The 17,451-nt window shown below is 33.3% G+C and overlaps 1 protein-coding gene across 2 annotated transcripts; it reads right to left on the bottom strand.

Annotated features, from left to right (window-relative positions):
• Positions 1–259: 259 nt before the first annotated feature.
• On the bottom strand, positions 260–16,890 carry LOC128242101 (uncharacterized). Of its 2 annotated transcripts, none has more exons than XM_052959143.1 (12): positions 16,775–16,890; positions 13,279–13,476; positions 11,368–11,471; positions 10,972–11,110; positions 10,418–10,558; positions 9,056–9,259; positions 7,826–7,936; positions 6,405–6,491; positions 3,750–3,827; positions 2,779–2,856; positions 2,006–2,096; positions 260–1,480 (listed from the first exon to the last, which is right to left on the bottom strand). In XM_052959143.1, the coding sequence occupies exons 1-12, from the start codon at positions 16,833–16,835 to the stop codon at positions 898–900; spliced, it is 1,875 nt and encodes a 624-aa protein (XP_052815103.1). In that variant the 5' UTR covers positions 16,836–16,890; the 3' UTR covers positions 260–897. The 2 variants fall into 2 exon arrangements, with proteins under 2 accessions (XP_052815103.1, XP_052815104.1); XM_052959144.1 differs by having other exon boundaries at positions 6,405–6,488.
• Positions 16,891–17,451: the final 561 nt, after the last annotated feature.

Raw genomic sequence — 17,451 nt, 5'->3', positions numbered from 1 at the left:
ATTGGTCAGCTATTTCTAACACTAGAACCGACTATAAAACACTACTGCCTGTCTAACCGCTATTAATTCGGCAAAAGCGTCACCGAGAAACTATTACATGCCAGATGCAAAAATGTAATGGAACATGTTAAAAAATTGCCAAAATCACAAACAGAATTGACACCACGCCGATTACGATGAGGCTACGCCTACAGTGTCACGCGACCCTTCAGTAAGGGCCCTCCGACATGAACACAGAAGCAGACGATAAATATACAGAATAATCGTAGAATTTATTTACAATCAGATAAAAAATGCATGGAACATAGTAAAACATAGCAATAAAAGCAAGTATAACATTAAATCAGTTAATCCAGCTCCTCCAGCTAATGTAGCAAACTAGGTTTATTATGCTAATTTGGGACTGAAATTAGACATAATGAGATGTACAGCGGCAGAAAAGCGGCCAGATATTCACTTTAAAACTTAAGACAAAGATAGGCATTTTAGTGCAGGAGTTGATCGTTTTTTGGTTTCATCTCTGCAGCGACATGGTTGTATACAACCAAACTTTAATTTTGTTACATTATTTGCAAAACACTGACATGTAAAAATGGCATTGCGATAATGATTTGCTTAATAGTTGAAGAGCACGTTTTAGTAAGTGTATTTGCAATCAGTAGAACGGATTGATCAAATCTACAAAAATGGGATTTATCGGAAACATGTGACATGATTTATTTGACTATCACTACATGCAATGTTGATTATAAGACATAAAATTGAATAAGTTTAAATGATCAAATAATGATCATAAACGTCCTTAACTGGCAAACAATTCTACAATTTCTTTTTTATCACGGCATACTCATTTTGCTGATCATTTACAGCTATATTCCTGTTACGTTTAAGGACACTTTAAGTAGTACATGTATATCCACTATTGTCATCTGTTTCTGACCATCCATAAACGTTATCGGTGACAGAGCTCTCCAAATCACGTATGTTCAAATGATTATAGGTATCACTGTCGTCTCCGAAATTATGTTTTCGTTTGCCGCCAATTACATGAGTCGATATATCGTATGCATTTTCCATTTGTCTGGCCGACTTTGGATGTCCCCGATTTTGATGAATATGGTCGTACTCATCCGTTTCATGAAATGTGACGTTGCTATAATTACTATTTGGCTTAGCCAATCCAAACTTGGCTGAGCCATTTTTGCCATCGGTTGTGGCAGAATATTTTTGCGAAGTTTCGGTCAAATCATAATGGTCAACATCGGTCGTATCTGGCTCTGCATAATGATCGGTCTCCTCTTTGGTTTCTCCATGAAATGTTTTTTCAAGCACAAAATAAGAATGATTTGTTGCTGTTAAAGCATTCATTTTGTTTGGAGTAGATTCAAATATCGGTGATACGAATGATATTTCTGTCGTGGTGTCTTCGGCATGGTTGTTGTGTTCATCATTTTGCTTGTAGCACTTTGGTAGAAGTCCACTTTAAAGTCAAACAGACGTATAATTTATCATCATTCAAACTTGTATATATTAGTTGGTTTCATTTTTTTAAACAATTTAATTGACCTGTATAATGCATGACCTCTGAAGTCTTCTATGTTATAAAAATGGTTACGATAACACCGCCGCCGCCGGCGACCACATCAAAGATAATTAGGACACTACTTTGTCTATAAAATAGAAAAAAATACTTTTTACATCATGGACATTAAACAAATACACGTAAATCCATGAAATCAAATGCGTCACACGAATGCATTGCGCCTATTTTCTATAATAACCTTGTCGCAACTAAGAGACAGGCTTTACGTTTTTTTCCAAGTGCAGCAATCAGAAGAATGCAAGTGATGTGGATCTTTTTTATAAGCAATATCATAAGGATATAAGGTCACTTAACATACATTTGCCTTGAAGAGAAGTTAAAACCTTTCATCCGTATCAACATTGCCACGTATTCATTCATTTAGGCGATTATACAACAACACATTATCATAAATTTACCTACCTCCTTTTCAAAAACAGCAGCATAATGATCGTCACTACGATAAGCAAAACCAGAGAAACGGACAGACCAGCAGCGAGACTTACCATTGTCCCTGTGAAATACCAAAGAGCATTTGAGTGTTAATTAAGTCACACTCATTTGATGAGTACATACAATAAATATTCAATTACGTTACATGAAGCGGGATACGCGTTAAGCTAAATTCGAGTCAGAGCAAAGTACCAGGGTGTTCCATATGTATAAATTAGATTCAGAAAATGCGGACTATTCGTTAATCTAGCATATCTCTTATTCCAAAATTGGTTGTATTTCTTTCTAAGTTTCTATCTCATATTGTTCTTGAGATAAATGAGTTTTAGAAATTTCTCAATATTCATCTTTAATGACGTTTTATACCGTATGTATTTAATTATTGATGTCGTCATCAACGTAATACAAGCATGATAATATTTTAATATGTAAGACGATAAAACTATATCATCTTATTATTAATTCTATTTTCATACTGAGTATATTAATTAATTGAAGGTCTTCCGAGAACTAAGTTTCGCAAAATGTCCTTGCATGTTTGAAAAGAATCGGACACTCATTGTCTTATAAATCTCAACTTTATTGAACTCGTCCTGAAATATCTTAACAAGGTCAATCAAAATTCGCTGTCTTCCGAATTCCCTAAATTTGTTGAATACAAATGTATATGACATGACACGGTAGATATTGGGGACCAAAATGGAAGAAAAGTTCATTTAAGTTTCAACGTTAAACTTTCGTACCATTGTCTGATGTGGTTGACTCCGAAATAGTTGGTTGTGGTTCTCGTGTCGTTATTGAGGGTGTTTCCATTGTGCCATCTGAAACTCATCCAAAAGAACATGAATTTGATCTATTTTGAATCATGTTCTGTGTAACCTTGCTTCGACTCACTCAGATACCAGTACCAAACCAGTAATGGTATGTAACAAATCTAAAATGTCACATCGATCAAAGATCTGTTACAGAAGGTCATATCGCGCCCCTTATTCAATTAAGACGTTTAAACGATTAACCATGCCAAGTGTATTGCCTCTCCGTGCTGGACACTTTACTGGATATACTCATGACATGTTATTGTTGTAGATCTATTTAGGTACTTACTTAACCAATGTTTTTAACGGCAGTGTAAAGTAATGGAAACAAATGCAACACACATTTGTCTTTACATCAAAAGTGAAAAAAACACACACTTTAAATGGTAAGTTCCAGCAAATCCTTCTTTTCTATCTTATTTTGTTCTTGAGATAAATGTGTTTTAGAAATTTCTCAATATTCATCTTTACTGAAGTTAAATACCTTATGCAATTATTTATGAATGTCGTCATCAGCAGAATAATTATAAAATCATTACGTTTTCTACATATGTGAGACGACAAAAATTTAATAAAAGGATTTCATCTCAGTATTATTTCCATTTTAAAACGGCATTAAAAGAAATCGAATATTTTATTTACTTTAAAATTGTTCGAGTAAGTTTCGGAAATGTCCTTGCATGCTTGAAAAAAATGTGACACTAACTGTCATATTAAAATAAACTTTAATGAACTCGTCCTGAAAAAATCTTAACAAGGTCACCAAAAGTTCGCTGTCTCCCATATTTCCTGAACTTGTTGAATACAAACATGTATATGATATATGACAAGACGCGGTAGATATGGGGGACCAAAATGGAAGAAACGTTCATTTAAGTTTCTACGTTAAACTTTTGTACCTTTGTCTGATGTGGTTGACTCCGAAATAGTTGGTTGTGGATCTCGTGTCGTTATTGAGGGTGTTTCCATTGTGCCATCTAAAACTCATCCAAAAGAACATGGATTTGTTTTATTTTGAATAATGTACTATGTAATAACCTTGCTTCGACTCAATCAGGCCAGAGTTTTTTTATCTTTAGATTTACGGGAGATTTTTCAAAAAGTTGGGTAAGGAGGAGGAAATAAAAATAAAAATAAAATGCATAAAATGTCCCGAAGGAGAAATAAATAAAAATAAAACGGATTTTTCTCCGATTTTTTTTATTTTTTAAATCTTCTTATATCATGAAGACAAAACACACCTTACTTGTGTCAGCTATTTCATAGGCTGAAAAAAGGGTGATAGATCACCATAAAGTTTCAAAAGCATAATTATAAAATCCTTTTAATGACTGAAAATATTGACCTCAACACTCTGGAGTTCAAGCGCTCATTGAAATTAATTGTATATATTTGTTCGAATGCATCTATGCATATGAGGTGCATATATTATCAACCCATGGATTTTATGAAACATGTCAGTGTAATAAAGAAGTTTAAATGGCCATTTCTAACCTTTTGCCCACAGTATAAGCATATCCTTTCCATTGTGAAGTAATCAAACATTGAACAAAGTTTCAGACACGGTATAATAAGGAGGTCAAATGTGTTTTTAACGAAATAGTACCGTGACAATTTACCGTGATGTGGTTTTGATATAGAAAAAATAACCAAAAAAAGTCGACGCCCTGATGGAAATTCCTCTTCACTTCAAAGTTTGACAGGGCTTACGGATACACAGACAGTCAAAATCTACATTTATGTACTTCACCAAAGAAAATTCGGGAGCATTAAGATAAATTTGACAAGTGTTATATGTTTCAAAAAACCAGGTCTAAGAACTGATTTTAGAATCAGTCCTGAAAATATCCTTCTAATTCCAGCTATGCCCGTTGGCAATAAGCAACGGATAAGTTTGACTTCTTGCACTGACTGCCAGATATCTTATGTTCAGATTTTTTGTTTTATCGGAAACACACACTATGTTATTATTACATCATTTTCAGTACTCTATAACGATTTAAATTCTAAATCATTATTAAACTAATTATCAACTACGAATATCACGATACCTTGTGTTTTTCTCTTCAAATATGTGATCGTGAAGTAGTGTGTTCAATGCTCCCCAGAGTCAAATTCAGAAAAAAATATCCATTTTGACTATGATGAACACGATATCATTTGCAGTTTGTGTTTGTCAGAAGCTATACATTTTTGCACTGTAATCCAATTCATCCTTGTTAATATACGACGTGCGCCAACGACTTTTAATAGACAAAACAACCCAAGAATTTCTGTCTCCTTATTTTGACCGGAAGTTTCGCAATCATTCCACGAAACGCGAACAACATACTGAATTTATAAAAAAAATCACAATAAACACGCTTTAAGTTCTCCATGGTTTGATTTAACTAATGAAACATAAACATCGGAACGTTTTTGTTGTAAAACATTTCTATATAGCTGCAGAAATTGCGAGAAATAAGGGGTATGACAAAAACTACTTTCACTTTTGACAGGACGTTGTTATGGTAACGGGTACCTGTTCTGTTTCCTCGCGTATTTCCGACTGGTTTACGTGGTTTGTGCAGTAAAAAGACCTATAATTAATGACAATTGGTACACCAGTTGGTTCTGGGATATGGGTTATAGAACACTAATTTTATTTTCTTCTTAACATTGGAGCAACGTTCGTCGGAAAAAATAAAAATAAAACTACGTAAATGAATTTTATTTTTATTTGGGTTTTGCAATATTTAGGTACGGCGCTCCCGTAAATCTAAAGATATAAAAACTCTGGCCTCAGATACCAGTACTAAACAAGTACTATGTAATACAAATAACCCTTATAAATGTCTTAATGATATGTAACACATCTAAAATGTCACATCGATCAAAGATCTGTTACAGAAGGTCATATCGCGCCCCTTATTCAATTAAGACGTTTATACGATTAACCATGCCAAGTGTATTGCCTCTCCGTGCTGGACACTTTACTGAATATTCTCATGACATGTTATTGTTGTAGATCTATTTAGGTACTTACTTTACCAATGTTTTTAACGGCAGTGTAAAGTAACGGAAACAAATGCAACACACATTTGACTTTACATCAAAAGTGAAGAAAAAAAACAAACACTTTAAATGGTAAGTTCCAGCAAATCCTTCATTCTATCTTGTTTTGTTCTTGAGATAAATGTGTTTTTGAAATTTCTCAATATTCATCTTTAATAAAGTTAAATACCTTATGCAATTATTTATGAATGTTATCATCAACAGAATAATTATAAAATCATTACGTTTTCTACATATGTGAGACGACACAAATTTAATAAAAGGAATTCATCTCAGTATTAATTCTATTTCTAAAACGGCATTAAAAGAAATCGAATATTTTATTTACTTTAAAATTGTTCGAGTAAGTTTCGGATATATCCTTGCATGCTTGAAAATAATGTGACACTCATTGTCATATTAAAATAAACTTTAATGAACTCGTATGGCAAGAAGAGGTAGATATGGGGGACCAAAATGGAGGAAACGTTCATTTAAGGTTCTACGTTAAACTTTTGTACCTTTGTCTGGTGTGGTTGATTCCGAAAGAGTTGTTTGAATATCTCGTGCCGTCATTGAGGGTATTTCCATTGTGTCATCTGAAACTTCTCGAAAAGAACATAAATTTTAATTTATTTTGAATTATGTTTTGTGTAATAGCCTTGTACTGCATAGTCACAATGCATGTAGCGGGTAACTGCATTGCCTTGTAATAATTGGCTCATTAACAGGGCATGTGAAACACGTAGGTTTCCTTTTTAACCGAAAAGGTTATGTGATAAAAATAATCTGACACTCGTTACCATGAACTTTGTGCCTTTAAACTTGATCTTTGTTAAATGTAAGGCTACTGGTATAATTCTGTAGTTGCAATAGAAGGTAATTGTTGTTTCAGTGTAAGAACGTAATATACTTTACCGAGTGTCGTAGCCGCTTTTGTTATATTCACTTTTGGCGTTCCCATGGTGAACTATATTGTGATCTTACACTGAAGATATATATGTTTTCTTATTTTTATCATGTGCATGAAAAGGATATTAAATGAAAACTTTTTTTTTTCGAAATGGAGCTCCAAATTTTAAAATAACGTATCGATATGACGCCGTTGAAATTTTGTCCCAGCCGTGTACGCGATGTAGTTTGATTTGCACGTGTGAACTTGCTAAAATTTGAAAATAGTGAAAAAATTAAATTGATATTTTCACTGATTAAAACAAGTAAATTTCCATTTTATTTCACTGATAAATCTCTATAAAACACCGGAAAGCATACATTGCATTGTTGTTTTACTACTTATCAGTTTGATGGCCATATGGAATAGTCCCTAATAGACCCGTGTTCCAGTTAACTCGTCTTACAGACCATTCCATCGCGGTAATTCTATCATTAATCGGATTTTGATGTGTCCGGTCTGTGTGTGGTGTTTGTATTTGCGTATGTGATGTTTTTACGTTTGTGTCTCTACTAATTGTCGTCTCGGATCTTGTATCGTGCCTCTTGCAAGGGTTTATGTTTGCATGTTTGACTATTGGGAATAAGCTTTTTCCTGTATCTTCCTATTGGCTTAATCATACATTTAAGAGCTTCTACCTGTTATTATATCAACTTATTGTCTAAATTTTCAATAACTCATTTACTATATTAAGACATCACAAGCAAGAGAGTGAATCCAGCCGGAGCAACAGTAAACCATGTTTAAGGCGTTTTTCCATGGTTCTAGTTGTATTTTTAAAGCATTTAAAATGAAAATCTAAATGCCAATGTCAATTAGTTGTTCAAAGAACTAGTATGGTCGGGAATGTCGTTATCATTTAACACAATTATATAGTTACACATGAAAGAAAGCAGATACTAGTTAAAAGCAATTCAGCAAAGCCATCAATGTTGAAAAACAGCTTTACGAAGTATAGTATTTGCAAATGTAACAATGCTTATTATTTACCACTAGTGCACAAGCCCTTTTTAGAATCATTTTTGTTAGCAAATCTGACGTAGGTTGTCTGGTTTATCCGTACGACATATGCGTACGTCACAGGTGGATTGGTGCTATTATCTGTAATGTAATAGAATCATTAGAGGTAATACCAGGTATGATCAAGACTATCAATTTTACTGAAATGCGAAAGTGAAATGTTTACAATATTTGCAAAACGAAACCGTTTTTTATTCTTCAAAGAAGTTTCACATGTACCAGAAAGGATGTCTCCTCTTCAAAGCTTTTTGAATAACTGTTATTTGAATTATGATATATCTTCATAAAAACACCAGAACTATTTCTCTTGCGTTTGCCTTAATTCACTTCGCCATCCATCTATACTTCCAATGTTCAAGGCCTTTCACTGCTTTAGTATAAATAAGGAGGTGAAACTGATCGAAACAATGCCCAAGTGTCAAAAGTATAGCACTGCCACACATCTTAGTAATATCTATCAGTCTTTGAAAATTTAATCGGACTATGGAAGCGTATATCGTATATATTGACGATGTGTGATCACCCAGTCTTGTCGAATTGTTTGATGTTGTATCACGACATGTTTTAAAAACATATCAAATTATTTACATACTAACTGGGTATATTCCATTAATTTGTGTCGGCCAATTAGGTGAAACATTAGTTTCTGTCAACTTATCACGTCTTCATAAAACATGATGATATCATTAAAAACTATGATACTTTTGTAAGCTTTCATGTTCAAATACTCTTCATATCCAAACTCAGGCTACATTTATTGAAATAGTAAGAAAGTTTCAACTACTATCTCTGATTACTTTATTTATCAAATTATTAATAGTAACTATATATACGTTGCAAGAAATTTCCAAATAAGTATTTTGCGTTGTGCGCATGTAATATTCCAAGTTATATTCAGTTCCTTCATCTTAATGGTTTTCTTGTTGTTATATTTTTTCGTGCAAAATTCGTAACAAAATTAAGATTGGTGAAATGGTAACCTTACAGTCTACATTGTTTAACCTTACTCATTTCCGTAAGATAAAGTCATAATTCCACACTCGTTTTCAAATTCAATTTTACTTGTTTATTCGTTTTGCTCTGGACTAAGTAGTTCGAAAGAGACTCACAAAGTCGAAGGTGTCACAAACTAGTTCGTACTTGTCTCACTATAGATAAGATTGAGTAAGAGAACATTCATAATAAGCATTATGTTCTTACCTAAACTGTAGTTCGAAGATATAATTGATTCTTTTTTTGATATTCCTGTCCAGAAGCTCGGAGCGTTCAGGCCTGTGAAAGTCGCTTTTGTAATACTCTTTATCGTCGCAGGGGTTTTCCTGGGTTTCAATTTGAAGCAGTTGCTAACAGCTTTTGCCCATTTTCCATCACTGTTATAATGTATTTTCGCCATCTGTTTTTCATCTTTAACGGAAAAGTCTGATTTGTAATAGCAATTGATGAGTTTTTTTAGTATTTATTACACAACATTTCATAGTTTATTATATAATATATGGTAATGTATATTGAGTATTATCATGTTATATTAATGGGAAAATGGAAGTGAGGTCAATATAATAATATTTCAATGTTTTAAACAATTGGATGCTATGGAAAAAACTAGCCCATATAACAGCAACTGCTCCAGGCTGCGATTTAAAAACAAAGAAGTTTGAGAAATAAACCAATAACAGAAAAAAGTCAGCCTATTTTAGCGAGTGTTTAACTATTATATAAAATATTTACATTTTTCAGACCAAATAAAGTTCAAATAACTATAATGTATCAGTAATGGTAATCAGTAACTGATCGTTTGTGCCAAAGGGTAAGAGGCGGTTAATATTCTCGTCCAATAGGTACAATATCCGAACGCGGAAATAATCAATATAAGGGATCAGGTGTCTGCCCTGCCTTCTACCCCGGGAAACCTACAGCAGTACAGACGGTGTCACTACGTCCAGGTATGCAACGTCCTCAAGAGGAAAAGTGCAGGGTGCTTTAAACCGACAAAAACTCCCTAGTAAATGATACATGTCTAGCTAACTCAGTAGCATCTACTTGTAAACTTGCACTATTTTAAAAATTGCATCGCATTTACATCTCGAAAGGTCTACAAAATAGCAAGTAAGAACATCCGTTACTCCCTGATCTTTGGGAAGAGTAAAATTAAAATTTCAATAAAAAAAAATGTTTCCCTAATTATTCTGTAAGGATTACAATTCAACATTTTATGGAAATTATTCTGATAGTGCTGTTGAATATACACAGAGCTCACCTAGTGTGTTCAATATTTCATGTTAATTCAATTCTGAGGAAATATCAGTATTTTTAAAGCAAATCGCCCAAAAACGACAGCGCATGATGAAAACGTACACTAAAGGATCGTAATATATAACAAAGTTAATAATAATGAGTGTTAAACTTTTAAACTTGCAACGGAATGCCCTTCCGCTGACCACGCATATGATGACTCCAATATGTGCCCATTTGTTGTTCTTTGGGTATAATTTAATTATGTTACGCAATTGAATTTTCCTTCGTTCACATTATTAAGCAGGCATATGGAAAAATAAAACTAGGTACTTGAATATTTTTTGTCGCTGCATAATAGTGCAGGTGTGGAGCATAACTGGCATGATTCCCAATGATAATCTTGTCCTGGTCCTTGATGCTTGAAAACAAGGCAGTTTTTGTCTTTGTCTTGTGCATACGTGCTGGGAGGAACTGAAAGATTATGGTTGATGTATATGAACGTACATCAATTTCATTCTAACGTTATGGGTGCCGTCATATAAAAACAGTTTACTGTTTTATTTCATTTCATACCATTCATCTTTCCAACAAATGCTACGTTCATGATGAATATGTAAAATACAGTCAATCGTTATTTAAACAATAGTATATCAAATATATTACTCATACAATCTTAAACCTACCAGCACGTATTCCATTCATGCTACAAAAAAAATAATAAGCTCTCTTCAAGAATGTTTAAAAGTTAACACTTGTCGTCCAGACATTTTAAATGCTACCAAAACGTTTACAGTGCGTTTGCTTACACATCTTTCGATTTTTTACTTAGCAATATATTAAGTTTCTTTGTGATACTGAATTGTTTGTAGAAAAAAACAACGTACCATTTTCAACCGTATAAATTGAAAATATGTTGGTGTCTGTTGCTCTACCACAAGGATACTCATCCACTTCTTCGCATTTTTCTATGCATTTGTTCAGCCTTTTAGTTATGATATTATCAGCACACGTACATCGTAAACCCTGAAATTGTGTCAATCAATCCAATCATATTGTTGCACTAATGGTATGTGCACACAGCAGCCATAGTAATTCAATTATTTTAATATCCTACTTTTTGAACACAGAGCTGGCTATTCAGTCATTAACATGTAGCATACAAATAACCGTTCATCGTCACATGTACTTTAATATCCCCGCAACTTTGGGACACTGCGTTTATTATTGTTCGTCTTATAACCTGGTAATAATGTTTGTCTAACTGTCTCGGAATTACTCACCGTTGTTGAATTCCGTATTCCAAATGTTCGGCAGCCTGTGGTACGTCTGCATTCGCCAAGAGTTGAAACAGAAATGTCGTCTTCAATAGATATGTTGTTACATCCTTCAAAACAATGATTTTTGATCAACATATGTGAGTCAATCAGCTTTACAATAAACATAACCGTGTGAAGTATGTTTAATAAATGTCCGTGAAATGGGGCACAAAACATGAAAGTGTCGGTTTGTTAAAAGTATATCAAATTAATGCCGATGAGATTGCTGCACCTCAGAAATTGATTCATTCGCGGATTATGTCAGTATCATGTCGTTGATTAATTTGCTTTTATGATTTTTTGTTTTATTTCCTTCATTTCCTTAAAGTTTTTTTTTCGAAATGATGTTTGTAAATTTGTATGTGATCTTAATATGCTTGTGTATCTAGTTCTGTGTCGTTTGCGCTCTTTCCTTGTGCCTTTAAACATTGTTTATGTTTTCGAATTTTTGACTTCTGTGCTTGTCCCTTCAGTTTTAATTGTATTATTGATCAATGCCAGAACAAGTGTGTGGTTGAGCGCTCGTAAACCAATTTATGGTCCAAGTATCTTCCATCATAAGTGATAGCATTGACCGTTTCCATACATTAATTGATAGATAGTGATATTGTTTGTTGTGATTTTTTTTCTTTCTGATGTCTTATTTAATGTCCAACACTTTGCTAGTTTCATGTTGGTACAAGTGGGAAATTGAATCCCGATAATCGTGTTTAAATCCCAGTGAGTATTCACTTAGGTTTTAATAACCGTATCTTGAAATTTTAGACTGTTGCCCCAAAATGATTGACATCAAAGCGTAAAATGGGTTTGTTGTATTTTGATGTTGTACGTTTCGTAAAGGGTATGTTTTACCTTGACCCTTGTGCCTTTCATCATGCTATTGGCTAAATATACCTGGGCTTCTTACCAAGCCCAAATTCTCCAGATATCTTAAGCTTAACAAGCTTAATTCCTTATTTCGTTTAGCAAAATTTCTTTCTTAATAATGATTTAACTAAATAAAACATAGCTTTAGTTGGTCAGCATAAAAATAACAATCATAAAGAAACCGTTTAGAATGTAAATATTGCCTAAGTAAAAATAGTGAGCTTAGCTTAATCCTGTAATGAGGGACTTAAGATGTTTCGAGAAATTTGGGCCTGTAGTTCCCATTGTGCATTTTTAGTCATTTCATTTTTTACGAGTTGAGTAAGGAAACAACATGCAGGTCTGTGACTAGTTTGCCTTGTTTTTGTTTGCTAACATGCTACGTCTCGAACCGCTTTGTAGTTCAGTCCTTCCTTGTGCGAATGCTCGTATGCATTTCGTCCAAATGCACAGATTAAGTGACTGCAAAACTTTTTTAACGTTTCCATAGAAACGAACACCGGATATTCTCGGACTATTTTAATTGAACACGCTCATTTCGAGATACTCCCTCCAGACACTATTTTTGCTACCCGTTCCAAGGCAGAAAATCCACGATTCATTTATTGATTAACGATTTTTCAATAATTATATATTTTCGAATTATTATAATGCCTTTCATGTTCGTTGTGTTCGTATTGTTTGCTTTGGCATTCATGTAATTAAGTGTATGGATACTGTACGTGTTTTTTTTTCATTTTTGTCGTATAACTCAAGATTACGTACTGGCATGTAGCAAGATACACCATAGTTTATCCTAAGTATAGTAGGTAAAGAACATCACTATTTAATGTGTGCAGCAAAAAGCGCGTTGTACATAATTCAACAAAGATTGCGAAGATATGATAATCATTGCCCAACCTTATGAGAAACAAATGATATTTTAAATAATTAGTCGGACAAACTTAATCGAGCATGTAAATATATATATATTAATTCGTGTAAAATGTTATGTCAGCCAACACCTACCAACATAAGCATAGCTTATCCATGTTTTGGCAAATCCTATCCACAATCCATTAACTGGAACATCTATATTTTGCAAAAGTTCCAAGCCATTTTCTAGTATGCATACGCCATCATCCTTGCAAGTGATATTTGGTTCTTCCAAAGAGCATTTAGAATGGCCCCAATGCGTTTCACATTGTGATATGAAAATTCCTTGACCTGAAACGTGTACATTTTATAAGAATTCTACAGTTTGTATATTTGCACTGTAGTTTGATATAACAGACATTTGACACGTCATCGTGGAAAGTCTTTATCCATCGATATTTAATAAACCAGATCAATGCACAAGAATCTTCATGATCTGATATTGAAACCTACACATTGTCCATACCAAAGGTAAAGGTCCCTTAAAAATGAAAAATAAAGGAAGAACAATGATATGTTTTGAGGTCAGGTTCATTGCTATCAAACATATTGAACAAACAAGCGGCAGTGACTTATTTTGGTGTGATGATTATTGCCGGCTAGGTTAAGATAATTTGTATTTACTCAATGTTTATGAGCTACGGGTATGTTCATTGTTTATCAACTTTTTCATTTCAAGTATAATAAATGTTAATAACTACTAATTTTATGACTGAAATCCCATTCGACAGTCAAGTGATTTTGTAAGACTTTTCTTTAAATGCACGACAAAATTGTTTTCCAATCAAATAGTGTACCTTTAAAAGCCGTTGTTTTCTTAAAGCGGGGTCTACTTTATGTTCTTTCAATGATAAATGACGTTAAAGTTTCAAAAAATACACGTACGGTTATAAATGTTCTAAAGATTAAAGCTCTTAATGTTTATCATGTGTTTAATGCACCAAAACCTAAGAAGTAATTTGAATATTATTTCGAGATTTTATAAGTGATAAGGTATTTCCCGAAGTTTGATTGAAACTCATTTGACAACTGACATATTATATAATGTATTTATTGTCTACAAACATTTTTTTTAACTAATTAACACCCAACATTTTATGAATATTGCCGTGAATGTTTGGAATTGCATTTTTTTCTCTCCGTTTTCACTTTCTGACCATAAAATATCCATGCTCTAATCGATACACATTTATAAAGTTGAGTCAGAAATTGTCTGCAGCCTCTCATATCGGGAAGAATGAAACATTTGTTTGCAAAGAAATAGTCCACTTGCATAACGCACTAGGAAATGGTGTCTCGTCTTGCGTTTCGTTACTATCATAAATGTTTAGGCCAATTCAATGTTCGTGTTGTTTTATGGGGTATGTCTGTATTATTTGTGTGTGGTATGTCTGTTTTCTTTTGTACGGGGTATATCAGTCCTATTGTGTATGCAGTATGTCAGTGTTACTTTCTATGTGGTATAACTGTGTTGTTTTGTATATGGTTTATCTGTGAAGCTTTGTATGTGGCATGTCTGTGTTGTTTTGTATGTGGTAAGTCTGTGTAGTTTTATATATGGTTTATCTGTGTATTTTTTGTGGTATATATGTGTTGTTTTGTATGTGGTCTATTTGGGTTGTTTTGTATGTGGTATGTCAGTGTTGTTTTGTATGTTTTTGACTGTGTTGTTTATATGTGCTATATCTGTGTTGTTTTGTATGTGGCATTTCTGTTTTTTTGTATGTGGTATATCTGTGTAGTATTGTATGTGGTATGCCTGTGTAGTTTTATATATGGTTTATCTGTGTATTTTTGTGGTATATATGTGTTGCTTTGTATGTGGTATGTCAATGTTGTTTTGTTTGTAGTGTGTCTCATTTGTTGTGAATGCTGTAAAGCTCTGCCTGTTTATGAGATATGTCTGTGTTGTTTTGCATGTGGTGTGTCTGTGTTGTTTTGCATGTGGTGTATTGCATGTGGTGTGTCTGTGTTGTTTTGCATGTGGTGTGTCTGTGTTGTTTTGAATGTTGTGTGTCTGTGTTGTTTTGCATGTGGTGTGTCTGTGTTGTTTTGCATGTGGTGTGTCTGTGTTGTTTTGCATGTGGTGTGTCTGTGTTGTTTTGCATGTGGTGTGTCAGTGTTGTTTTGCATGTGGTGTGTCTGTGTTGTTTTGCATGTGCTGTGTCTGTGTTGTTTTGCATGTGGTGTGTCTGTGTTGTTTTGAATGTTGTGTCTGTGTTGTTTTGTAAGTGGTGTGTCTGTGTTGTTTTGTATATGGTGAGTCTGTGTTGTTTTGTATATGGTGAGTCTGTGTTGTTTGCATATGGTATGTCTGTGGTGTTTTGTATGTGGTATGTCTGTGTTCTTTTGTATATGGTGTGTCTGTGGTGTTTTGTATATGGTATGTCTGTGTTGTTTTGCATGTGGTGTGTCTGTGGTGTTTTGTAAGTGGTGTGTCTGTGTTGTTTTGCATGTGGTGTGTCTGTGTTGTTTTGCATGTGGTGTGTCTGTGTTGTTTTGCATGTGGTGTGTCTGTGTTGTTTTGCATGTGGTATGTCTGTTTTGAATTGTATGGGATATATTTGAGTTTTGTTTTATCTGATATGTCTGATCTTTGTATGTGGTATATATGTTCTGTTCTCTACGTCCACTTCCTCTTCTTTAATGTATATTAGGCTTTGGCAAACAGAGAAGTTAACAGAGTCTTAAACAGAATCATCGTTTAAGGATTGGATACATTGATTGTCCGTGTATTTTTCGTTTTGTTATTCAATTATTACGAAATGTTGTTGAACAAGCTTAACTAGTTCTTGAATGCCGCTAACACAGTCAGCTCAAGATGCACGACACGGCGAATATATAATAGGTAAACTATGCTATGAATCGCCACGATGTACCTTCCCTCCCCCCTCACCATAAAATACTGTATTTGACAGAAGTTCGCTAACAAATTCGATAAATTCCGATTAACGTTATTATTTGAAAATGTCTGATGCCACTTCTTTAAATGTTAGAGATATGTAACAATCAAAACTATCTATTTTCAGTATTTTGATGGTCTATCCAATTGTTATACATTCTAGATTCCATCTTCTTATCAACTAATAAAATTATTTTCAAATGATTTTGACATCGCGTTGTATGAAACTCTAGCACATCAAACCGTAAGCAATTCAATTTGAATAATTCCTTCCACAAAAATAAATAAGTTAAAACAATGATTTGTGCTAGTGATCCGTATGAAATAAGCTAAAGAGTAAGATTTCTTTAATACTTGTTCCAAATTTGAGAATTTATTCTTCGTCCTATCAGATAAAATGGTATAACGCAATCCCTGTGATTAGAATTATACATAACTCGCGCTTTGCATTAGCTATGTTCATTTTAAGGTGGCTGCAAAAACTTATTCTATCATTTTTCAATATTATAATTCGTCATATATCTAATGATTTTTTTTTTCTAACTATCTTAGTCATATTATGATGTTCATTCTAATCATTTAGGTTTACATATGTAAGTAGTTAATTTATTTGGATACCTTTTTAATATGAATCAATACATATGGATAACTCAGTTAAACGGGTGTTATAATAAAACAGCACAGTACCTTTCCAAATTTCTCCCAAACAATATAAAATGGTTACAACAACACAATTTAATGGATTCATTTTCTGTTTTCAAACATTCCTCATTTCAACTGTTATTTCATTCAGGATGTTGAAAGATCCGGTGTAACATTTCTTAAACAAAACTGCAAAACTAATTATAATTTAATTATTGAAACTTCCTTGTTTTCGAGGGCGTTAATTGCTCGAGTAGTTGTGATATGAAAGATTGAAGAAGAACAATTCTAACTTCCTCTTTAATGTCACTAAGAGTATTCTTACATCCAAAATTGATACATCACTGTTTTTCTTTTCATGATACCACAAACTACGACAAAAGCCTGTATGTTATCATTTTGTAGTAATTTGAATGTTAGTCATTAGATGAATATGATTGATTTGCTTGTTTTCCGATCCATTTCATCATACTATTGATGTACTTTTATTTTTGTATATACGAACTGAATTAAATATGTTAAACTAAATTAAAGGGTATGTATTAGAAAAGTTCATTTAAACGGTTTGTTTTTCAAACCTTCAAAGTTTGTCAAACTTACAGGTGCCTAAATGATGTTTTAATTCTATATCACTGCACAATAATAACAAAACATATTTTCCTGCTTTTTTGCAACAAAGTGATCATTTAAATTTATATATTTTAATATTGACTGCAATGTAT

Source organism: Mya arenaria, chromosome 8 (assembly GCF_026914265.1).
Source record: "Mya arenaria isolate MELC-2E11 chromosome 8, ASM2691426v1".
Classification (NCBI taxonomy): Eukaryota; Metazoa; Mollusca; class Bivalvia; order Myida; family Myidae; genus Mya; species Mya arenaria.
This window is presented reverse-complemented; position numbering and strand designations above follow the sequence as displayed.

Excerpts from the sequence above, each read along its gene's own strand:
- LOC128242101 (XM_052959143.1), bottom strand. The coding sequence starts at position 16,835 with ATGAATCCATTAAATTGTGTTGTTGTAACCATTTTATATTGTTTGGGA. Across the intron at positions 2,857-3,749 it reads GTCAACCACATCAGACAAAG|ATGGCACAATGGAAACACCC; the intron begins GTACAAAAGTTT and ends GATGAGTTTCAG. Across the intron at positions 2,097-2,778 it reads GTCAACCACATCAGACAATG|GGACAATGGTAAGTCTCGCT; the intron begins GTACGAAAGTTT and ends GGTATTTCACAG.